Below are 26,812 nucleotides of genomic sequence, written 5' to 3' on the forward strand. Positions count from 1 at the left end.
TTTAAGTTCTGTTTTGTATTTCCTCAAACATTTTCCCATATCTGATGGAGATAAGATTGTCATTTTCATTTCTTTGTAGGTAAAAGCCAAGCCTTGTGGCATGATCCAACGATATTTGATACCATTAGCTTTCAGAACAGACACAAATTCTTTGTAATTATTCCTCTGTGAGAGTAGATGTCTTGGTATGTCCTTTAATAATATTAGAGGAATATCTCCTGCTGAAACCGGGTTATCATAGTGGATCTTCATGATCCTGTCCTTAATCCTAATGTCATAAAAAACAATCATGAGATCTCTTGGTTTAGATCTTTTCATTCTAGCAGGTAATGGTATTCTATAAACTCTGTTGATAGCTTGGTTCAAGTCTTGTTCCTCTATTTGAAATAAGTAAGCCAGATTAGGGACTACAGTTTCTTTGTTATCTCCATCATATCTGGAAAATTGCACAGACGAAGGTTGGTTTCTCTAACTCTCATCTCCATCATTGCTATCTGGTCTTTAACAGCTGTCTGGTTAGTTTGTATTGTTTCAATCTGCTTTTCTTTGTATCCTTGTGTATCCTTGTGTTCTTCCATCACTTTCTTAACTGATGAGTCCATTGCTTGCATGTCCATCTTCATAGTATTCATTTGGGTCTTTACATCTTTAAGGTCTTCTGTAACCACATCTAATTTTTGGTTAATAGCTTGAGATGCTTGGCCAAGATTTGTCATCATAGCAGTCATCTGTGTCATCTGTGTAGACATCTGTTCAAACTGTTTAGTTGTTGCCTCTGTTTGCTTGGCTAACATGTCTTGCAATTTCTTTTCCATGGTTAAGGTTTGTGTCGCTTCTTTCAATTTTGTATAGGCAGGGCTATGTAGTGAGCCAGAACGGGGTCGGGATGCAGACATTTACATTGAAATAAGGCTGGTAAAATACATGTCCTCAGTCAGGACCCTCTGATTAGTTGTTGATAGAAAGTGTTTCGATGATCAGCTTAATAATTTTTCCGCATTGAAAAGACCCCTATTTCGCTTTAAAACAGCTTTTTAAAGTTTTAAAATACCAGCGAGTTTTGCCGGCTGCTCTAGGTCGGGTCATTCAGGAAGTATTCCGGAAGTTAATTTCGCCGTGGACCTTCTACCGCCTCTTCTCGATGATTGTTTCCTTCAGGAACTATTTCTATGTTGCTCGAGTGCGACGTGTATCCGGTCCTACGACTTGCTTCCTGCTGTTGTGAGCCAGATGATAGAGAGAGTGGTATAGAGGGTCTTCCTTGCTGCAAACGTGGCAGGAGGACTCCCTTTTTTTCTTTTCTTCTTTCCACCGGAAGAAAGAAATTCACCCTCCCCTTCCCTCAAGAATACTTCTCATTGGTGGAGATTTTAGTCCATCTTATAAGCATCTTTCTAGCTCTTTGTTTTAGTTTAAACTGATCAACTTGATAAGGCTCCTGCCTCTAATCCTGGTGGATTTTATAAGTCAAACTTATCCGATTCAATTAAGGGAGTAACAAGGATACTGGGAATGTCTTCATCTACCCCCCGGTTATTCGGTAACGTCAGTAAAAGACGAAGGGTTCTTGTGTACTCACTTGAGCGTCTAGAGGTGAGGTTCTTATCTTAAAGTAGTCCTTATGTTGGTTATAAGGTGGTGGAGGGTAGAGCCTTATGCCGAAGTTGCGTTTTGGCGATTAACTTCCCTTGGTGCCCTCGCAGGACCGGCGTCCAAAACTCCGGGGGACTTATGGAAGCCCCCTCGGAGTATTTGGGAGGTCAAACTGCGTTTGCGGGCTGCAGGGAGTTCCTGCTGTCCGACCCACTTGCAAGGGTCGGGTTGGGGTTCATTATAGCATCCCAGGATTAACGCAAACTTGGATTTCCCCCAGGACAACCTGGGGAAACGTGGCGCTCACCCCAGCGGCACCACCGGAAGTCGTCCAATATTTTTGTTAGTCTTTAAGGTGCTACTGGACTCTTGCCCTTTTTGACTACTGCAAACAGACTAACACGGCTACCCACTGTGAATTATCACCACATCTGATTATCTGACAACCCCTTTCCCCCATGAGTATCAAATAACAAAGCTTTTACCATATCTTATTTCATGCTACTTGTTCTAAATAAATATTCTGCATATAAGCATCTCCTTTTGTATGCAGCATTTTATACTCCCAAACCGCATACGAAATGCTAGAACTTGTTGCCTGTAAAACAGTGATTTGACTTTTTAAAAAGCACAGGCCTTAATAAGAATTTGTTCTGAATGGGAAAATATACCAACATTTGTAACTTGAAATGTTTCTTTAAATAGACAATGAAGGTAAAATTCTGCTGAGATCACACAAATCTATTGTGCAATTCAGGACTGTGCAGAAAAGAATAAAGTGTCATACGACCTCAAGAATAGTCTTGAAGAGTAATCTCTAAGAGTACTGGTATTCTTAGCTGGATAGTTTCACATGAGTGTTGGAAAGTCTGCCTTTTGTGAAATGGATGAATGGGAGACATCTCCACAGTGAATGTGAACTGGTCCATAATGGCAAAGAATTTCCATTGCACACGTGATTTTCTGAGATAATTTTAGAATGATCTCTAAGCACATGATGTGACAGAAAGTTAATGAAATCTAAAGACAAAACAGTTCATTGTGCCATACAGTAGGAATAAAAAGGCTTGCACATCGTACAAATTCATCCTCTGTCAAGACAATGTGTTGGATTCTATGGAAGTGCAAGCAGAAAGGACACAGAGACAGAATTTTTCCTGCTTTCCCTTCCCCCAATTGCCCTCCCCCAAAGTCCTTTTGCTGAAGGTCAGGGGACCCTTGTAGTCAAAATGTACCACAGCACCAGGGAGGGTTATACTGATGAGTGTGAATCTAATGAGACTACGTTAAGTTCCCTTGAAAACAAACTGAGTAGGCTGATCAATATTCCCTGAATTAGATTTTATCCACTGGATGTGAATCATAATATACAGGATCAGTATAGCTTGCCAACACTACGGTGTATTTTCAAAAAGCAGGTGTTAGCAACTGACAGCTTCCTGCCTAAGTCCCATCACCAATGAGGAGCCACCTGGCCCATGTTGCCAAATCTCTCTCCTGCTGATTCCAACAGTCCTGAACCTTTGCCTTGGAGCTTGCATTGAAAAGGACAAGTCTACTGAAATGATGACCACTGCAGCTACCTTTTTACTCACTGCCAGATTTTAAAAAATGTTATTCCCCCCGCCCCAGAGTAACCTGCCCTTGTCTGCTGACCATTTCATGATGTAAAATGGCAAAAAAACTCCAAGTTTTTGTATCATCTAGGTGAGAAGGCTTAAATTATCTTGAATTACAGGATACTTCCAGTAAAAAAGTTTGAGGTCTTCTAAATTGGGATACGTCCAATAAAAAAATGGCAAATTTGTACTCATCATGGTTACATTTTACACATATGCTAACCTTTGCAATAATCAGCAGGATCTTCTTGCTCTTCATCATCAGATCCCAAAATTTCTTCTTCAGGTTCTGGCGGTGACGGCTCTGGCAAAGGTGGAGGTGGCGGTGGTGGTGGAGGTGGTGGTGGTGGTGCAGAGGGGACTTTTTGTTGAGGCTCTGGCCTACAAATGCAAAGTCATACACTGAGTTGAAAAAAATGGTTGCTCAAATTCCTTTTTGAATGTTTAATGACAACTTTCTTTAGACAACTTAATTATGTAGGCTACAGAGAATAAACATGGTTAACTTCTAGTGCTCAGAAATGAAACAACTCTAAAATAGTTACACTTTTCTAAATATTAGTTCAGGAGTTTAAAATCGTTAAATTCAGAGGATGCTCGCTATTGGAAAAAGCCGCTAACCAATCATGAAAGAATAACTAGACAAGACTTCAACTAGAAACTAGTAAGGCATAAAAAAAAAAAAACCCTTCAGCTGAGAAAAAGGCAAATAATGCAGCACAGAACCAACAGGGAGAAGAAAACAAATTATTTGGGAGGAACTCGTCCTAAGTCTGGAACACAAGGGTTGGATCCATCCAGCTCTTTTCATGCAATCATGCCCAATTTTTCTCCTAACTACAATTCCCATCAGATGCCGCCTTTGTCCATGCACGTCTTATGTCCCCTAGCATAGACTATTTGGTGGTCAAAGGGGACTTCCTTTTCTACGAGCAGAGTCAAAAAAATAGTTACAACTTAAAATCACTTGTTTCTATTTATATTTTGCTTTTTGCTTTTGGCTCAAGCTTACAATTCCAAATTAAACCCATACATAATACAAGAAAACCTCATTACCTACCTACCTACAAGAAAATACCTGTAGTTCAAATCTCACTAGACATCCTAGCAAATAAAAATGTCTTACAGCAGTTTCCAGCCTTACAATTTATTTTTTTAGATTTAATATCCTGCTTTTCCATAAAGCTTAAGGTAAATTACAATAAAACAGGATAAAAATCTATGCACAAACTACAAGAAAAAATTAACACAAAAAGAATTCAACAGTTTTGCTTAAAAGCACAGGCCTCAGTAAACAATTGTATTCCAAAGCCCCATCCTTCCAGGTTGGAGGGAAAGAGAGAGAGGATCTCCTGGACAGCATACAGAAAATGCTGTCAAGCAAACAGCTGCACTATGTGCCACCTACAGTGAGGGCACTACAGGGAAGAGCTGCTGGGCCAAAGTAAACAATGCTGATGCATGAATTCATATAGGAAGAGGTGGTCCTTCCGTATATGAATTCCAAGACACAGATATTACTATTAGTTTTCATAGCACAATTTAGGTTTTTCATTGATAGATTGTTTTCATTCATACCAAGCTAGCAAATAATACAGTCCAGCAAAAGTGAAACTGAACAAACCAAAGGGTCATGACAGAAGCAAAAGAATCAACACAAGCCCTAGTATAAGATGTCTGCCCAATGTTGTATCTCAAGGATGTAACACTACATGTTTTAAATGCCGAACTTATAATTAGGGATAAATAAAGTAATCTTTAAATGCAAGATCTGCAAAGAGCCTTGTTTCGAAGTTGTCCTCATAAAAAAGAAACAAACCAAAGGCAAGCAATAATGATATGAATAATTATATAAATGCATATATTCATGAAAATGGTGTGACAAAATATCACAGTGATAGATGTGTGCATAACAAAACTATTCAATATTACAAATAAATAACATAATTAACACCATATAAACTATGAATGAAAAAAAGATAAATATCAACATTTTTACACAGAATGAATATCAACATTTACTTCCTGTAAAGCAAAAATCTTAAGTCTGAAAGAGCAAACTATGTTGAAAATGTTCAGTTAAAGGGGCCCCAAGAATACTTCTATGAATATTTCTTTTATGTTCTGAGATCCTAGTTCTTAAAGGTTTAGTCTAGTGGTTTGCCCAGCCCCAGCATATAGTAAGAAACAACTTGCTGTAAATGGCAGTTTGTAAATTGTTTGAAATGATATATTTTCTGATCTAGAAGACTGATAAAAACCTTTAAACTGAAACCTTGTGGAAAACAAAAACTGAAAGGACATCCTCTAATGTTTCCTTTTATTACTAACGCTCAAAAAGCGATTTTGTACAACAACCCATTTTACAAAGTGGTTACGTTAAAATGTTGAGCTAGATCCTACCACCTCTTCTGCTGGTGGATGATAAATGAGGAAACATTTTAAAAACAGAGATGTGGAAAAAAATAATGAAAACTATGAGGAAGAAAATCCCCTTCCCCTTCCCCCCCCCCCCCCCCGGCCGATGACTTTTCTTCAATTTCCCCAATGGGAATACTGGGGAATATTTTCTTCTTTCGCAAGAGCAAAATGCTTTTAAAGACTAGTTTGACTTACTCAAAAGGTGCAGTATAAAGAGTTTTATGTAAAACAATCTACTTCAGTATATGGCAATTTCTGTGTATTCTGTATTCATATACAGATACATATTTTTAAAATCTATTCATTGTTCATTGTTAACATGTAACTAATTTTGTCAACAGTTAATATGCTACAGTATACCATTGCAGCATTTACTGTTTTCAATTATTTCAAGTTTCACTCAATATCCAAACAGACTGCCAGTCTTATTATGATTGCATGAAACTAGTTCTTTTAAAATTATACATTTTTGTTTGTTTGCAACACAATTTGTTTTCTAATTTCAACTTTTATTTTCTTCCTACCTCGCAGATGGCAAAAAATGTTTTTAAAAATTCATGTGTTGTTAGAGTAGCATAGGGTGCAACAATTCATACCTCTCACTCTCTGGTATATTCATAATTTTGCCCATAGAAAATTAAGGTATTTATAATTTTAAAGTTCATAAATATGGTAAGTAGTACAATTTTATATTCTTAGTTACAAATGATGCATTTATGTTGCTAAAGCAGCAAAATAAGTTTTAATTTTATGAGGAGGTACTTTACTTTGTTCAGATTTAACAGCCCATAAGCCATACACCAAGAAAAACATTTAAGAATTAAAACAACAAAGAAGAATTTAGCTACATTAACCATACATGCTTTACAAATGCCACTCAGAAATAATCTTAATTTATGGTTATCAGAAGTGGCTGAATATTTTAACAACCGTTTCACAAGAAACTTCTCCCTGGCAACAGTGTTTTGGAACAATTTTAAAAAGTGCAATAATGAATCAACCACTGACAAGGAGCAATCACAGAAATGTTGTTCTGAAGCAAAATGGCCCCTCATCTGTGCTATAGGTAGTGCATTACAGCATGCAAGCATACATGATTGCCTTAATTTGGGTATTGTCAGAATATAAAGACAGGATAGAAATTCAAATTCGGTAAGTATTTGAATCCCAGATGGAGCGGGGAACATTTCTGTCTGGTGTCTTGGCAGGAATAAGTTCCAGCCTTGTTTAAAAAGCATCTTAATAATTTACACTCTTTCCTTCTCCACCAAAGAAGTAAAAGACCTCAAAGGAGCCAGTTGGGCAATTTTTAAATCTATGGTTTTATTTCACCAGGAGGACCAACAGTACTCTTGAGCTGCCAATTGAGTAAGTGCTAGAAGGTTCTCAGCATTATGTGGCCTATATTTAAAACAGATTATGACTTTCTAAATCTAAGTAGATTTTTTTGGGAGGCCCAGTTCCAAGTGCATAACTGAAGATGCTACACATGGAGGTAAGGCAAGAATTTTATTTTTTTAAAAAGAAATCTGAAGTAATTTAACTGGACCTGAGAATCATATTTAAGAGACATATAGCATGCAAGGAAAAACTAGCACCCTATATGCTCTCAATAATGCTGGTATAAATTTAGCACCCAGGCTAAAAAAAGAATTTAAGTGCTAAAAATAGTTCAGTTTTGTTTAACATACTGAATATGCTTAGATCAAGATAAATCTGACCTGAAGACAATCTCCAAATATCTAAATTCATTGTCCATTTGCATTGAGTATGTGCCAATTATCCACCAATAAGGAAGTACTGCATATTTTTTGTGTTATATTTCCACTGCCCCCCAAAAAAAAAAATTCCCCAGGGCTTTAGAATTTATGGAAACTTTACATCTCACTGGTATCAATTCTCAAATATTAGACAATATTTTATTGGTGCTTATAGTCTTTCCTCAAACATGTTTGTACAGATATTTGGCAATTTATTCTCAAATATTTATATCAAGGCCCATCCATAAAAAACACCTGAAGTGGTTTGGTCTGAATCAACAGCTATGGTTCCTCTTGCACAATGAAGTATAATTTCAATACAGTGTTTACCACTATCAAGGACACTTTTTACTGAGTTGGATATCTGAGCTAGTAAAACCATATTAAAACCAAAGTAAAATCCCGGTGTAAATACTAACCTAAGGTTTTCATTGGCTGGCCTATTCTGCCAAATTCTCGTTACAAGGTCTACCACTCATTCAGCATGACACATGGTAAGGAGAACATGATTTGCCTCAGGGCATGGCTGTCTAACCTTTGCTTCCTGCTCCTATATGGAAGTTTAAGAGAATCATGCTTATTTCCAGTCAGTACAGAAAATAGAAACCAGTGCCACAGACACATAAGAAAAGACAAAGATGATTAGTGGGATTTACACAACTTTAAAATTACTTTTCCTTGTATACTTCTGTCAAGAGATGGTCACCCTTGTAAAAATCAACTTGACAGTCTAAAGATCAGCATTTGACGAGGCCATAAATTTACAGCAATATCCTGCTTCCTGATGTGTCATCTAAGTGTACAGAGTAACACAGGAGGGAATTAAAAATCAAACGTTCAGAACCCTTTCCGTTCCCAAGCCAAGATGAAAAGCTTGAATTGCACCTTACATTTCAAAGCAATCTGACAACTGCTCTCAGCAATGTCAGAGGGGAGAGGAGAGTCTTCTTCCTCTTCGAGAATCACTTTTTGCAACACATTCTTAATTGGCTTATACTGGTCAGGGGGTCAGTGGTCCAGTTTCCTATGAAGTAGTCTATAACCATTTGACAAGAGGAGAGGAGCAACAATGTGTGACCCCTGATATCATCAGGAACAGCAATGGGTCTGAGACCATCTTCCAGCATCTCATACCTGATGCTTTCACTTAAGCTAATTTGACTGCCTTCGTGTCTGTGTGTGTTAGAAAGTTAGACTTTGTTATTTTAATGCACCTACTTGTCTGTCTTGCCCTGACCTGGGTGGCCCAGGCTAGCCTGATCTCGTCAGATCTCAGAAGCTAAGCAGGGTCAGCCCTGGTTAGTATTTGGATGGGAGACCACCAAGGAAGTCCAGGGTTTCTGTGCAGAGGAAGGCACTGACAAACCACCTCTGTTAGCCTCTTGCCATGAAAACCCCAAAAGGGGTCGCCATAAGTCAGCTGCGCACACACACACACACACACACACACTTGTCTGTCTTATATTTTTAAGCCTGAACCTTTCCTATAATCCTTTTAATAAAGCCTGTTGCTTTTTATTGGTGTGTTCTACTGCACGTGTAAGAGTCCAAACCCAGCCTCAGTCGAGCTACCAGAAGGGGGATTTATTCCAGGGACCCGGGACAGGGGAATTAAATCACCCTGGTGGGATGGAAAACCCCATTTCTTTACATGGAATTTTGAAATTACTTTTTCTTGAAAACCTCTATGCCATTTCTACAGCCTCCTTTATCTTAATTGAGTGGCTGGGTTCTGCAGTGGATAATCTTGCGGTACACACATGTTTGAGTGTTAGCAACCTTCAGGAAGGATGAGAGAGAAAATGGATACTATAGCTCTGCTGGTTTGCTGGTTATTTAAATCATAGTGATGCTTCAATATCTATAGAGAAGTCTTCTTGAATGTGGATAGGATTAGATCTGAATGTTTGTAAATAACTATACTAATGCCACTTACAGTTCACAAGGACAGATAAGTAGTTAAGGTACCTTAGCCATTGTATATAATTCTGTTAAAATGGGAAGAAGCGATTTTATGTTATTACTTTTGAAGTCATAAATAGCACTTCAAAATGCTCTCCAAATAAAGACTGCTTTTCCACTAACACTGCTACTTTATTCATGAGTTTTGATTTGCTGTTTCTGTGGCTAACTTTGAGGTAGTTTTGGTACTGGAATTAATTCAGCCAGATAAAAATATGAAAGGATGGGATAGTACATGATATGGCAAGGACAGAGCACTAGAGAATATTTTCATACTTCTGGTTTGCCAACTTAATTCCGCTAACACATCTCATACATAGTGTTACACAGTGTTCATTTGAGGAACTTTAAAAAAAAATTCCAGCTTTCTACAACAGGTTACTCAAGGCAGCTAAAATGCCAATCAACAATTAAACACAAATCATTGTTAAGCAGCAATATGTGAAAATTGAGCTTAGTTTTTGAGACACAGCTTACGGCAGGGGTCCCCAAGCTTTTTGAGCCTGTGGGCACAATTGGAATTCTGACATGGCATGGTGGGTGCAGCAACAAAATGGCTATCTCAGGTGGCAGAGCTAGCCATAAAATAATTGTCACAGCTTAACTTCCGTAACACAGTGCAGATCCTTGTGCTGTGGTGGCAGCTGCTGCCAAAGCAATGTTTAAAATAACCTGCACAGCCAATCCAATCTCCAGGAGTCCGTCAGAAGCCTTGCTGGGTAAAAGCCCTACCTAGCGCCACCCACTTCCTAAAAACAACTGGAAGGCACCAGAAAAGGTGTCAGCAGGTGCCATGGCACCCACAGACACCACACTGGGGACCCTTCGCTTACAGGTTATTTTTCTCTCATAGTGAAAGAGGATTTTGGAGTCATTCATATCTAACTATACAATGTTCAGGAATTTTTTTTACTCTGGGGGAGGGAAACATGTTACAGTAGCTGAAACCATTACAACTAAATTGGTAGTTTGAGTGATTTATCATTCAAGATCCAAAATACTAGCTTAAACAGAAGCTTCATTTGTAAGCTTGCCTGCTAGAACATACTTAGAGTCATTTTTCCGCTTACTAGAGTGGTCTTTGGTAGTTGGTGATGGGAATAGAAATCTGAGCAAGTTTCCATAGTAACAATGAAGTATAGCAAATAACACAACTATAGTACTCCTATTTGGAAATACTATTACTCATATTTTTGCATCCACAAAAATTTAGAACTTCCCTTTAAAGCTTAAAATACTTAAAAATCAGACAGTGGACAATAATGTGCTATATATGTGACATTATGCATTTATTTTCATTTGAATATTGACTGGTTTTCCAATATACAATAAAGACAGGAACTGAGTTTTAGTTATAGGTTTGCTGGGAAGAATTATGAAGACACTTTCCCTTATAATGATAGTCAATAGCATTTCTATGAATGAAAGTATACATTTTAGTAAGTAAACTGATACGTTTCTACTGAAGCTAAGTTTTGTTGTCTGTTCTGATTGTCATTCCACTATTTATAAGGTGACTATCACACTAATCTTTACATGCACAGTTAAGGATTTGCCCTAATGTTCTAAAGTTTTAATTTGTTTTACTACGGATCTGTTTTCTATTTATTTCTATCCCTTACTTCCAACAGAATGTACAAAAGGTACTTTCCAATAAAAATAGAGAATAAAGCCAACAAAATAATGGCAAACGATCTGGTAAAAGATCATCAGGTATTAAGCTATGAGTAGGTTTTAAAATTAGGAGACAGACCACCATAATTCGAGTTTTTTTCAGATCAGTCATTTGGTGAAAATGAAATATAATGGTTTATAATCAAAAATCAGTGCTGATCAGCTACTAGTGGTTTAATCACTAAAATTTACTCGTTAATACATTTATTATTAAAAATAATAAATAAATAAATAAAAAGTTTGTTCTGATGGTGTTTCATTTCACACATATTATACATAGAAACACGTAAGGCCAGTGTCTGTTTGGAGGCAAATCTATAGCAGATTTCTTTAATATATATTTTCTTGATATATATTTCTTAGTCATGTTCAAAATTTCAACCTTTCCATAAATTTTAATTCAATTTGTTAATGAAATGTTAGGTCGTAATATACCCCATGATCCAAAACTAATTCTGCTGGGTTATCTAGAAGGGCACATTGCAGTTGCAGATGTAGAATGTGTTTAGAGCTTACTTTCCACTGCTAAATTGGCAATAGCAGCAAAATGGAGAAAGTTAGAACCTCCTTCAGAGATCCCCAAAGAAATAATATTTAATGTTCAGATAAATTTATTGAGCATTGGATACTGTTTATGTTTTAGAATAACAAGGCAAACAAGAAAGTGTTTCCTTTTGTGTTTTATGAGTTATTATAATGCCTCTATTTCTTTCCATGATTTGGAATATCATCTACAGTGAGGGGGGGAAAGTATTTGATCCCCTGCTGAATTTGCCCGTTTGCCCTCTGACGAAGAAATGACCAGTCCATAATTTTAATGGTAGGTCTATTGTAGCTGTGAGAGACAGAATAACAACAGGAAAAACCCCAGAAACCCAGAAGACAAAAGTCAGAGATTGATGTGCATTATAATGAGTGAAATAAGTATTTGATCCCTTTGCAAAAGATGACTTAGTACTTGGTGGCAAAACCCTTGTTGGCAATTACAGAGGTCACACGTTTCTTGTAGGTGGCCACCAGGTTTGCATCCATCTCAGGAGGTATTTTGTCCCACTCCTCTTTGCAGATCCTCTCCAAGTCAGTAAGATTTCGAGGCTGATGTGTAGCTACTCGAACCTTCAGCTCCCTCCACAGATTTTCGATGGGATTAAGGTCTGGAGACTGGCTAGGCCACTCCAGGACCTTAATGTGCTTCTTCTTGAGCCACTCCTTTGTTGCCTTGGCCGTGTGTTTTGGGTCATTGTCATGCTGGAATATCCATCCTCGACCCATTTTCAATGCCCTGGCTGAGGGAAGGAGGTGCTCACCCAAGAGTTGATGATACATGGTCCCGTCCATCGTCCCTTCGATGCGGTGAAGGTGTCCTGTCCCCTTAGCAGAAAAACACCCCCAAAGCATAATATGTCCCCCTCCATGTTTGACGGTGAGGATGGTGTTCTTGGGGTCGTAGGCAGCATTCCTCCTCCTCCAAACACTGCGAGTTGAGTTGATGCCAAAGAGCTCGATTTTGGTCTCATCTGACCACAACTTTCACCCAGTTCTCCTCTGCGTCATTCAGATTTGCATTGGTAAACTGCAGACGGGCCTGTACATGTGCTGTCTTGAGCAAGGGGACCTTGCGGGCTGTGCAAGATCTCAGTCCTTCACGGCGTAGTGTGTTACCAACTGTTTTCATGGTGACTATGGCCCCAGCTGCCCTGAGATCATTGACAAGTTCCCCCCGTGTAGTTCTGGGCTGCTTCATCACCATTCTCATGATCATTGCAACTCCACGAGATGAGATCTTGCATGGAGCCCCAGACCAAGGGAGGTTGACAGTTAGGGTTAGGGTTAGGGTTGTCACCTTTTCACCAAGCTGCTTGGCAATAGTCTTGTAGCCCAGTCCAGCCTTGTGCAGGTCTACAATCTTGTCCCTGACATCCTTGGACAGCTCTTTGGTCTTGGTCATGGTGGCTAGTTTGGAATCTGATGGATTGCTTCTGTCGACAGCAGAACCCTAACTCTAACCCTAATCTGGCTGGTTGATAGGGGATCAAATACTTATTTCACTCATTATAATGCACATCAATCTCTGACTTTTGTCTTCTGGGTTTCTGGAGGTTTTCCTGTTGTTATTCTGTCTCTCACAGCTACAATAAACCTACCATTAAAATTATGGACTGGTCATTTCTTCGTCAGAGGGCAAACGAGCAAATTTAGCAGGGGATTAAATACTTTTTTCCCTCACTGTATGTATCTATTTCTCAAACATGGGGAGATCTGTTAATATCTAAATCCGCCGATCAGGCCCACACTGAGAGAAAGGAGATTTTTCTCCAAACTTGGGGGATCCCCCAAGTTTGCAGGAAAGTCTGAAAACTATTTAAAAAATTACATGGGAGGGTATTAAATCCCTGCCAAAACAAGAGTGTTGTCTGCAAACGCAAAATCATCACACGTCTGTTGGCAGCTGGGCATGGTGACTGAGGTGGGAGCCATGCTGAGAAACATGGTGGAAGCTGAGAAGCCAGGATCCACACTGCTCCCAGCAGCATTGGCCGGGAACAGTGCAGGGTCTAGCAGCAGACACCAGGCACAGCAGCTGCAGGGAGCCGCCTTGGGACCACTGAGGAAGGCCAAGAGGTGCATGTGTTGCCATGAGGATCAAAGGTCTCCTGAGAGCCTCCTGGCAAAGCAAAGCTCCAATGGTCTTGATGCTACTGAAACTGATACTCAGTCCACAATGCTGGGGGCAGCAGGCATGTGGGCGAGAAAGAGGGAGCCTCTGCCACCCTGTTGCTGAAAATGTTGCTGAGGCAGCCAGGCCAGGCAGTCACAGCTACGCCTCCAAGGCCAGCAGGTCAGTGGTGACAAAGCGCTTGGAGCACAGGTTGCCGCTGGCCAAGCAGGTGCATGCCTTCTCTGGGCTGGCCGTGCTGGGCACTAGCTCCTTCTCCTTGGCTTGGATGTCTTCAGTCATCTCCTCACGGCCCATTATTCTGCTGTAGCTCCTACTACTGCACTTGGAAAGGGAGAGCAACATGTCCAAGCTTTTTATCCTGCTCCCCAAGCTGTCTGGCATCAATCAGTAGCCTCTTGTCCAGGGTACAGGTTGCACATCAAAATCAGATGTTGTGGCACACCCATTTCTTTTTAAACTTTTAATTTGGGGGTTAACCCCAAAAACAATAGAAGGAGTGTTTATATCTTTTAAGAAACAAAGGCCCTGGTGTCTGTTGCTAGGCAACCAGTATCATTTTTTGACAGTAAAAAGCAGGGTGAGGGGGCAGATTTTTTTCCAGGGCTGTTTTGGCCTTTAAGGGAGGACTCACCTGGACCAGGTCCACCAGCACCCACCAGGCAACTTGCTACCACATGAATTACATGATTCACCCAGGCCCAGCTGCTTTCTACTGCTCAACAGCAGCCACCCCACAAAAGCCAATGTGATGTATTGAATAGTTTCAGACTAGGATCTGGGAGACCCAGGTTCAAATCCCCACTCTACCACGGAAGCTCACTGAGTCACCATGAGCCAGTCACACACAGCCTAATCTACTTCACAGGTTTGTTGTGAAGATAAAATGAAGGAGAGGAGGATGATAAAAGCTGCTTTAGGCCCCCATTATGGAGAAAGGTAGGGGATAAATGAGGTAAATAATTAATCAATATAGCTAAAAATGGGGGTAGATGAAAGGTAAGTTGTTTGGTGGGTGGGAAGGAGAGAATGAGGCAGCAAATGATGAGAATATAGGGGCTAACAGGAGGAAGGAAAGAGGAAATAGTGGGGAAGTGGAAAATGAAATGCCACTGCAAGTCTTCGCAGCTTTCCCACTGGCAATTATTGAATGCTGCAGATATTTACATTCAATTCTTCATTCCACACATTTGAGTGATCAAAATCTTGTCTTAAAAAGCATTTAATATTCAAAAACAGAACATATTTTACAAGAGTGTTTGTCAACACTCCTAAAAGGTTCCACTGGAAAAACTGGAAAATGGGGGGGGGGTTTTTCACCTGGGGGCTCCTATGCCTTTACATATCTAGATGACACTAATAAAATAGTAGCAACTCATCGTTAATGGGTTTTAATGTGAATTATGAATGTTTTAATATGTTTAGGAAGTAGCAAGCAGCATACCCTACCTGGGAGTCCCACCCCAGCTAGATCACAGATCAAGAGAGTTGGAAGACCAAAAGGCTATCTAAATCAGTTCTCTTGCTCCAAATCAGGGACATCTATTAAGTAGCAGCCTCACAGACTAGCCCAGTGGTTGGCAAGACGTGGCTCTTTGGCCGGTTGAGTGCGGCTCTCGAGGAGGAGGAGGTGGCGCGCTGCAGCTCCTCCCTGCAGGTGGAGGCGGCGAGTGGGAGGGCGGCTGTCGCCTCGCCTCTGCTCCCCCCTGGCTAGCGACCCTCCACCAGGGGGCGGAGGTGCGGGGTCACGGCCTGGGCAGGCCGGGCCGGCTGGCCGGAGTAAGGGCTGGGGAAGCACGCCCCCTGGAGCCGGAGGGCGAGGAGCCGCGGGGAGTCGGCTGCGGCCGAGGTAGGTGCGGGGCAGGGCGGGGACGCGGGAAGAGCGGGCCGGGGGCGCTGCCTTCTGCCCCGCCCTCCGCTTCGAAGTCTCCCTCGCCGCGGCCAGGCTGGCACTTAACACACACACACACACACAGAGATGCACATTTTCCCCCAACCAAATTCTCAAAACTCTGCAGGGGGGCTTAATTTTGAGTTTGGAGGACACGCATGGGGGAAGATGTGCATCTACGGAGTGGCAAAGCCAAGGCAAAACCTCCCGGGCACTCAGTGAATAATTTTGGGGCTGAAACCTGTCAAAGTGTTGTGGGGTGTGGCAATGGAAACGATCCATGAACACATAAAGGTGCCTTCTACTGAATCGGAAGTCAGTATTGTCTACTCAGACTGGCAGGATCTCAGGCTGAGGTCTTTCGCATCACCTACTTGCCTAATCCCTTTAACTGGGGATGCTGGGGATTGAACCTGGGACCTTCTGCATGCCAAGCAGATGCTCTACTGCTGAGCCATGGCCCCTCCCATAAAAGGTCAGTGTTCTATGTTGAACATATAAACAGTGTACCTACCTATATAGTTTAAGTTTAAGAAATTTAGCTCTCAAAAGAAATCTCAGTCATTGTACTGTTGATATTTGGCTCTGTTGACTAATGAGTTTGCCGACCACTGGACTAGCCTGCATAATCCAAACTACATAATCCATCGCAGAAGGGTACCTTCCAAGAAAAACAAATAGTTCTGGACAACTAACACATGAGCCAAGTAACCCACTCACAAATTAAAGTGATGAAACTTGACTAGCCAATCTGACTTGGAGGTACATTCCTTTTCTGACCAAAATATGCAATCAAACAGGCCAGAACAAAACCTATCCACTGAGTCACTCCCTAGGAAAATTCTATTGGGCACAATCCTTCATCATGTAACATTCTGATTCCTGACTCTAGGTTTGAAGGCCCTGAGGTAACAGACCTTACCAGAGGAATGGCAGAGTCAGCAGTAATTAAACCAACATTCCTGTCCACAAACAATAATAAGTAAATGTTAAGAGTACAGGCAATACACTAGTGATTTAGCTTTCTGTGAGTTAGACTGAAACAGAGCAACATCAATTTGACATGTTATGAATTGCAGCCAATTCTGTATTTTTAAGAAGCACTTTTGTAAATAATCAAAATGAGTGTATAGTATAGTATGTTCATGTAAATTCCAAGATGTAATCTAATACAAGGACATAGCAAAGTTTAAAATGAAACATTTCAAACACCATGGTATTTCCACATTGATGATATGAAAGAAATACATTTCTGAGGCACACGTAATGTTACAATATGATGCAACATAAATTAATACACAGGCTGGAACTAAAGGAAGTTTTAATTTTCTCTATAATTTATAAACTACAATCCTATCATTGCTGCTTGAGGACAGGAAGAACCCTTATTAAAAATAAAATTACAACTTTATTACATCACTTGTACCTAAATACATTACTTGGAATAAGGCCCCATTCGTTTTAGTCGAAACAGAAACAGGGGCATTTCAAAAGGTTTACAAAATATCTGCACAGGAGACATTTCTTGTAAGAAGACTACAACACATAGCTGTGATACGCACAGATTTTTCAGAACGTTCATAGAGTACCCAAAATTGGCTATAGCTTCCCAACCTACAGCATGTACACCATGAAACTTAAAAGCACATTTACAAAAGAAAAAATCTAGCAGTCCTAAAAACAAATCTATGTATGAGACAAGCCACTTAAATTAATATAAAACCCCTAACAAAAGTCTCATTTGCCCGAGGATGTGTATTATACTTCAAAATGTTCCCCAGATAGCCCCAAATTCTAGAGCTGAGGAGCTTTTCCTGTTCATTTAAAATGCTATGTAGATGATTAAATTATACGAAAAGTAGAAGGGTGATATATATTCCAATACTTACGCAGAATCAAGTTACTTAAAGTTTTCACTCTTGAAACAGTGGAATGCAGTAAAGCAAGAAGGAACTATAATGAAAATTAAGTGCAAATATTTTGCAGGTTGCCTGGAGATAGCAGTTGACATAGTCTCTTCTCAGAGCCAAAGGAGTTTTACTCTCTTTTTTTCTCTTTCAAGTTTACTTCCCCTTTTTCAGAGAGATGATGAAACTGTGGTTTACAGTGCAATCCTATGCAAAGTTATGCCAGTTTAAAACCAATTGATCTCAATGGGTCTATACTGGAGTAACTCTGCATAGGATTGCTGTTAGCACATTTATTGTAATGAGCTGACTAAGTAGTCTTCTGTGTTGAGGCAACAAGAAATCAAAGCAGGTGATTTCTGCATAAGGACATGAAAACAAAGCCCTAGAGATGGAGGTACATAACATGACAGTCAAAGATAGTGTCATGAAAGCCCGATTTTATTGGCTGCCATTCTAAGTTGGCAAAGTCTATCCAAGTCCATTCTGCCAAGAGGCCAAAATCTTTCCTGCTTGCCTTTTGTTAGAAAACTTGTTCGGGTACCTTCAATTTGGAAATTTCCCATCATTTTAGCATCCCATAGAGCTGCAAACGTATTTATCTGACAGATTGTTTTAGCTTTTATACTGCCTTTCAGCCCCAAGACAACTCACAACAAAGTCATCAAATATCAAACACAATCTAAAAATATTCAACACTTCACAGGAAAACCTATTCCTAAGATACAACATAGGTATATGACCCCAGACAGTCAGTCTAAGTGACAATGCCCTTAGACTTCACAGTTGTTGAACTGCAAGCTTAGTTGAGAAAGGAAACCCTTACTACCCCAAACAGTACACTGAGTCGAGCTAATCAACAACACCTCGGGACTTTTGCCCTTGATTGCTATGTTGTCGTTTCCTATCCTGTTCACAAATGTATAGTCAAAAGTTGTAATGCTGCTAGAAGGGCCTGGCAACTGTAGCTTCCTCCAGGTCTTCATATGCCACTACTATCTACTTACTGTGTGCAACTGATTTGCTGTAAGCATAAAGAGTACTTTGCATCCATCAGTGATCAACAAGATGGCGGCAAATACTACCAAGATGTTAGTGCGACGGAGGAGCTCTGTACGTGAGATGTAGGGCACAATCAAATCAAGCACCTTCAAACTTCATTTATTTCAATGGGAACAAAAATCAAAGATGCTTCAATTATGTGTCTAAAACCTTTTGAGACCCATATTAAAGCTGAAATTTTAGCCATTTAAACTTGATTTTTTTAATATCATTAGATAGTCATCACCAGTTCAGATTTAAACAAGTTTTCTACCTGTACTAGGGCAAAGGAAGAGGAACAATATATACATTCCAGGGGTAAGCACAGGTCACAAGTTTAACAGGGAATCCAACATCCAAAGAAAAATGAACACACAGATGAAAAAAGGGCCTCAGAGAAAAAATTCTTACTATTAAAATTTATGCAGGACAGCACTTGTAAAAAAAGTCATAACTTCATTGCCTAGCTGCCTTCTAACAAGCTTAGAAAATTTTCAGTCACAACCCCATTTTTGAAACTTCAATGTTCATGGCAGTCGTTTCCAACCTTTTCGGTAAGTTAACCCACAAGTCCAAATTTACTTGGTATGGTGACCAATTCTGAACTGGCCCAAGGTTTTTTGGCACCTTAACCAAACTATAACCTTGGTGCCCATCTAGTCCAGCACTCTATTTTCTTCAGTGGTCAAGTAGAGGCTTAAGAGAAACCAACAAATACCGACAAAGGGCATAGCTGCCCCCAAGCAAAGCGGCATTCCAAAGTGCACAGCCTTGGCATATGGAAGTTATATTCCAGCCTTTGACCACCCTCTTCTCCATTACTCTAATTCCCTTTTATGATTCCAAGAAATTGGATGTAGTAACCAGAAGGACACATTTTACTTGATTCTTTATTAATCAATATGCATATGCAGTGAAGAAAAAATACCAATTACTGTATGACATGGAAGGTCTTGGTTTCCAAAATACTGGTCAAAGACTTGCCTCAGATTAAGAACTAAAGTTCATTCTTTTAAGAACCACCACACATTATGATTTTCCTACAGGTACAATACAATACTTTATTACGGTCAATGACCAGCACAGGGTCCTACAGGTATATTATTCTGCATAATGAAATGTGTATACCTATCATTTGTAGTTAAATGTCACATTTTGCTTACTGAGAGAGCTTACACTTAAGACCCATTTTACGGCCATCCTGAAGGAAAGGGCCAGAGTAGCCTTTAGGGAGGGCTGGCCTGTGACCCACTTTCAGAGGTTTTGTGATCCATTTTGGGTCCCGACCCACCATCTTGTAAACACTGGTCCATGGAATTTCATATACAGGCTTTTCAGAAGGATAGCTCTTCCCTTTCTCTAAACCTAAGTCTGCCCCCTAAGAGAAGGCACAGCAACCTACTAGCTCACCAGCTTGGCTAGACCCACTGTCACAATGAGGCAGGCCTGACATGTTCCAATATTCACTCCCTCAGCTCCCTTGTAAAGTTCTTCATACAAATGCCTGACAGACTCAACAGGAGTAACTTGACAACCAAACTGCTGCAGAAGCAAGCCAATAGTTTCACTGACTCTCCCCATCCTGTACTTTGTTATAAAGCAATAAGGCATAATTATGTCACTTGAGAACAGTCCTAAAAGCCAATCACTTGATCAACCTCCCTGTCCTGTACTAGGTGACTGTGATTCTCCAAACTGGATACTTCAAAATTTCAAGAGTATTAACTTAACAAGAACAAACAATGCTAAGTTAGGACTTTAGAAGATTTGCCTGCGCTGAGATGTATAACAGCACTGAACAGAGCAAACCCAACTGTGTCATTCCACAAATGGCTATTTGTTATGCACGGTGTACTACTGGGAAGGTTATGCTGATTGAAAATATAGCAGTAATAGTATGACATTATGCAGCCTTACTAACATATTATTTCTATTTAACACGTACATTTCTGCAAAGGGGAAATTTACATTATATGGAGAAACAAGTGGTGCAGAAAGGGAAATACATAGTAGCAAGGACATTTCTTTTACTGTAACAAGATTATAAGATGAATCAATAAAAAGGCCTTTTCTATTTTATAGTTTATTCAGTCATAACAATGTGGCAAATACTGTCACAAGGAACGAGTAATCCCTTCCCCCTCTTCCCTATTGTTAACGTTTCCATATTCCATGCACAAGTTGTCCATCTGAAGGGATTAAAAAACCTCACTAGACTTATATACCACTTTACAACTTTAAACGTAGCTTCTAAAGCAGCTTTCAAAAATTGTGCTAAACAGATTAGTACTTAAATCACAGACAATCCAACAGTAGTTACAATAAAAAACAAGAAACACAGCAGCAGTGACATTTTGTTAATTGCAATTCTTACATACACTCACCCAAGCGGCTGACAAAGTGGTTGTCACCCACCCCTGAAATGAGATCATTGAAGGGGACTGGTGAACATAATGAGAAAAAACCATTCCAGGGTGTCAGGCAAATTAATTAAAATAAATCTACTTTTAGCAGATGTCAATCTTGTACTCAATCAAGATGGTATCTTGAACAGGGCCTCATCTGTAGAGGGTTCGTGTGGGAGTAGATATTCCCTCAGATACCTGGATCCAAACTATTATGCATTTTGCAAGCCTTATTCTTAAAATCTTCCATCAATATGGTAGAATTAAACCTTCTCTCAAAGCCTTTCATTCACTCAGTTCTGATGGCTCCATTCCTCATGGATCCTACTGCATAGTGATGTCAAAATAATGCTGAGGGGAGAATTAATCATTAAGTGGATCCTGGTATGGGGCAACTGCAAAAATGAAGAAAAAAATATTAAATCTATTATTAAATGACAGTTCAGCAAGCTTTACTTACTCAATGTACATGACATGTTGCAAGCTTAGCCAGTTTGGATTGAGGGGGCGGGGTAGAATCTGAATGTTTGTTTTAGTGTAAATTTGCTGTGTATTCATACCATGTCTAGTAAGAGAACTTTAAGATTTTTCTTTTATGTCCTCTTCAATTACCCATGAATAATAGTTTAGCTATTTATGGACAAACAGAATCTGCAAGAATGTAGAAGCCACTGAAAGCTCAGAAGAGAAACACCTTTGCTCTCACTCCCCAACCCATACAAGCGGGTCTAGGAAAAACTGATCGTTCATTTAAAAAAAAACCTTTGATGTTCAGCTATATTAAACTAGACCACCCAGGTCACAAAAGACTGAGCAGTAGCAATGAAGGTACGTAGCCTCCATGTATTGCCTTGATCTGTGGGAATGTAAAATTGGGTGATTCCAAATTTTTGTTGTCCTTGGTTGTAAACATATACTTTGTACGGTCAGTTTCTGCTTTATCTGGCATACTAGCCGCAAAAAATATATATATTTATATTAAACTAGATCAAAGAACGATCCTAAGCATGTTTACTAAGAACTTGTTCCCACTTATTTAATTAATATTCTCCCTAGAGTGTTTTTATGAATCGTCTGAAAACTTAAAATATTGAAAGTGACTTTTGTAAATAAATAAATAAATAAAAATCCAGTGTCAGAAGTGTTTGGTACCTACTAGCACACCATTCTATAACTTACTGATGGGCCATCTGCCTTTTAAATTTGGTGGCAGAAGGTAGAGGAAAACTTCCAATCCACAAATCTAAACAGTTTTATGATTACACCTCACATAACTAAATTACATTAACATCCCCCCAAGTATTATATGACTGAAATGTTTGAGGTTAAGGTTAGCAAGATCTGTTTATGGCAACTAGCAGAACATTAAAAAAATTAATGACAAGGAAAATATGGTCTGTTTTAAAGGGATCAGACTGACAGACAAGGGTTTTATTAGGCAAAAGCAGATATTTAAAAATGCAAGAGGACCCACAGTTATAGATGAAACTAAACAAGCATTTAACTAAACTTAATTAGGGCATTCCTTTTTGTTGATGTTTCTTCTGTTAATTGCTAACATATTAATAACAAGTCTAGCTTAGGGGAAGTTTTTAATGTTTGCAAACAGAGATAACAGTGTGGGAGTATGATAATAAAAGACCACAAAAAAGCCGAAGTATTAAGTGCAACTTAACAGAAATACAACGTAATTAAGCATTAAAGCTGAAGAAAGTGCTCATTGTCAAATCAAATTGCAAAAGTAAAAAAAACACAGGTTATTTTCAGCCAGAAACTTATTCAGACAGACATCTCTCTACAAAAGACAATCAAGAACATGTGTTTTTACAATACAACAAGCATTTAATGAAATGAACACCAAACTGATTAATCCATGTATGGTTTTGTGCTCAGGGCAGTTTTGTTTCTAATGGCATATTTTTACACATGTCAAACATTTATGAGTACCCAGCTTGCTGGGGGTAAAGGGAAGATGACTGGGGAAGGCACTGGCAAACCACCCTGCAAACAAAGTCTGCCTAGTAAATGTCGGGATGTGACGTCACCTCATGGGTCAGGAATGACCCGGTGCTTGCACAGGGGACCTTTATCTTTTTTTTTTTTACAAACATTTATACTAGAAATTTTTACAGCTAAAAACAGTTTAAAGATATCAATATATGTGAAATAAGCTGAGTATGGTTGTCCCAACTTATTAAAGGTCAGGATGACAACAGTTATGCGGACAGTGAATTTAATACTAAAAATTGCTTTTCATGTGGAAAGGCTCCACATGACCTCTGTAACACCCATAACAGGCCCACCACAGAGGTCAGTCCTAATACATGGAAAATCTCTGTGACAGTACTACGCATTCTGGATCTGACAGACTTGTCCAGTAAAAACAACGTAATTTGAGTTTCTACTACTCCATCCTATCCTATAGTCTAAAGTTTAATGGGAAACCCTCATTCTTACAAATCCTTTACGAATCTTGTTCTATTGATCCCAAATCATCTTTAAACCTGAGAAACAATGCATATAACACAGAAGCTTTTTATCTTCTAAAACAATCTTGTACTATATTACTCCCCTCATAGAAGCTCTATACCTCAGCTTACTGACTTCTCCAATGCTACTTCAGAACATATAAGAAATGTTCCTGGTTCAGGCCAGGAGGCACACATGTAGCAAAGAAGACGACTAGGAGAATTCCAGCATTGCCCACCCATCCACTTAAAGAGGTCTGCTATCAGACACAACTGCTTGAGCCTTTTCCTGACATGCAGTCTCCTAAATGAGATCATCAAAAGCTGCAAGAAGGAGAAAAAAAAACTTCCTGAAAGGTACCTTTCAAACCATCTTTTAATAAGTTTGTAGAAATGAACTGTAACACCTTCCAACAGGCCCTTCTTACCAACATTCCAGGTGGCCAAAATCATTCACATTATTAGGCTAGGCAAAGACTAAACTTCTAATTCATGATTCTACTCTTAAACCTTTATTTATTTGCAAACAGTTTATTATTACTATTATTATTTTATTTGTATCCCATCCTCCCCGGCAAAGCCGGGCTCAGGGCGGCTAACTGAACTGAAGAATAACTCATAGGACCCAGCTGCCATTCTCCAAGTTATCTTCCACACACTCTAGAATTTATTGAATGTATCAAATCAGTACAACTCAGAGCTTAGGGATTAACAAACTGAAATGCACAAAAAAGTGAAGGACTCCCATACCCTGTTATTGTATGGGGTCAGGAGACATATGTACCTTAAATATATGTCAGTGTCAATGTAGCTAACTCTTCTGAGACCAAATCCACAATGAAATAGCCCTTCCACCACCTCTCACTCCTAACTTAAAGGAACTGCTGGCCTAGGTTCTTCAACTAGCTTAAGGAATGCCCCCATTTTAGGCAGTGACACAAATCAATAGATATAAGGGATCTTGACAGAATGATCATGTTCATCTACTGAAGCACTGAAAATCCAGATAAAATCAAACAGAATAACAAGTATCATAACATAGGTTACAACAGGCTGAGATTCTAACTGATCAGGGCTCTTGGGATATCAGGTGCTGAGAACAGGTCTGTGTTGCATAGCAGAAAGCCCTCAGGATAATTCAAATACAGCACCAATGAGCTCCAGAGGAACAACCTTTCCTTCCCCTGGACATACATAACATGATTCATCATGTTTAAGGGAAGAGGAATAGAAAGAGCAAATAAAAAAAAAAACAAATCATGATCTGCACTCCTGATGTTTAGTAATTGTAGTATATTACATTAATGCAGTTGGTTAGAGAAGCATTTGAAAAGTTCTGAATTAAAAAGCCAATCTTAAATTTGTATCACTTTGTCCTTTCCTTGCATATTAGTATGTCCTATCTTGTCCTATCTTCTAAGCCATGCAACAAGCTTCAGGACTGACTGCTTAGACTCTAGTCCATCCCTCACATGCAACTTGAATGTTATAATGATTGCTTGCATCTTTGTAGAACTGAGAAAACTTGTATCCTAAACTGCACTAATATTGATGAGTTAAATGTTATTATAAATGGCACTGTTATTGAGAAGAACAGCAATGTCAATAAAGGGCTATAATATTTCCACTGAAGTCAATGGAACTTCTTGGAAATTTAAGGACTGATATAATTAACACAAACTGACCTCTGAAAATCTTGTTCGTGTTATTTTACTAGACATTTCACTGTTTTTTCAAAATTAAGCAGTTCTGTTGATACTCCTTTGAGAAATCAGAGATGCTTACTGGCTTGCACAAATAAAAAACACATTACAACTTAAACAGCTACTTGAACGTAATACCACATATTGCCTACTGTATTTGTACAGATGTTTATTTCATTGAAACGACTGATCAATATACCTATGGAACGCTCTAATGAAGAAGAAGATGATGTTTTTAAACAGAAAAAGACAGTATAATCTTGTGAAACACCTTCATGCAGATTTAACAGCCACTGTTCTAAGGAGTTGTACTTATTTAGCTATCTGTTTCTAAATTAGTACAATTACAAACAGTTTACTGTTATGTACACACCTGTGTGTGAAGCTGGTAATTCTTTCATTCAGGTGTTCATTTTTTTAACATCAGGCATTCCAAAATCAGAAAAGTAACAGTTCAAAGTTTCCACACAGCAACTAAACACTAATTTTCATTTAATATTTTGTACTTTAGCATGGATATCAGTACAAAACACACAATGCTCATCCCATGATTGCTAAGCTTACTTAGGAGTCTTTGGTGAGGTACCTTGTCCAAAGCCTTATGGAAGTCCAAGTATACGATGTCTACTACATCCCTTTATCCAAATGTTTGCTAACCTGGCTAAAAGAACTTCAAAAGGTTGGTGAGGTAGGACTTCCCTTTGAAGAAGCCATGCTGGTTTTCCCTCAGCAGGCTTTATTCTTCAATGTACTTAATAACTGCCTCTTTAATACATTTTCTACTAATTTACCTGGAACACATGTTAGGCGAACTGGCCTGTAATTTCTTGGATCCCCTCTAGAATCCATTATAAAAACTGGAAATGAAATTTGCTATTATACATTGTTTTGTGATATACCTTTCCCAAGCCTTCAGGGCTTACTACCATCTCTCTTCTCTTGCACCGTAAGTTGACTACAGACAGGTTTTCTATCTCTAGCTACATCCCAGTAATCTTTCACGGTCAATCATCTCCACTTTCTGCCATTTGGGAACACAACTGGCAAGCATAAAGAGATGCAATGCATTTGGGTCAGCTCTAGCCTATTAAGAAGTAGAGCCATCAATAATGTGTATTACAATTTCTTATATATGTTGCCTGAAGCTCAGTCAAGCTCAGTCAAGACGGAGCTCAGAGAAATGGACAGTACAATAAATAGGAAGCCGACAAGAGATCAGCCAGAATGAAAGAAGATAGTAAATATGCACTCTCAACTTTTTAATGTCTACACAAACCTTAGGGTGGAGCCCACAGATTCAGTCCACTAACAGTGGCAACTTTCCCTGATGCTTTGTGCTGAAGGAAGGCAAAGCTGTTTGTATAATGGGTCTGTGGGATCCATCAAATTATTATTGTTTCTGAAATTACTTGGCAGGTAGCACTTACTGTGCAGGGCCGAAGCCCATTATAATTAGGACACACAAAAGGGAACATAGACACACTGCAGTAAAAAATAATAACATAAAGTTAAAAATACATAAAAACACATTTAAAAACACATGAGCACCTTCCCTATGTACAAATAAACTATTTCACCCTTTAGACACAGCTGTATCCCATAATTTCTTGGCTGCCAAGGTAAATTGTGCTACTCTATAAGAGACATTAGATGAAAGCTAGATGAAAAGCTAAAGTAGAATGTGACAGAAA

The 26,812-nt window shown here is 39.2% G+C and overlaps 1 protein-coding gene across 4 annotated transcripts in view; it reads right to left on the reverse strand.

Moving 5' to 3' along the window:
• SRPK2 (SRSF protein kinase 2) overlaps positions 1 to 26,812 on the reverse strand; it is a 97,816-nt gene that overhangs the window by 54,850 nt on the left and 16,154 nt on the right. For all 4 annotated transcript variants that reach the window (XM_056846968.1, XM_056846970.1, XM_056846969.1 and 1 more), the window contains exon 2: positions 3,436 to 3,593. In XM_056846968.1, the coding sequence (XP_056702946.1) occupies positions 3,436 to 3,593 (158 nt within the window). The remainder of the gene's footprint in view (positions 1 to 3,435; positions 3,594 to 26,812) is intronic.

This window comes from Euleptes europaea, chromosome 3 (genome assembly GCF_029931775.1).
Source record: "Euleptes europaea isolate rEulEur1 chromosome 3, rEulEur1.hap1, whole genome shotgun sequence".
Lineage (NCBI taxonomy): Eukaryota > Metazoa > Chordata > Lepidosauria > Squamata > Sphaerodactylidae > Euleptes > Euleptes europaea.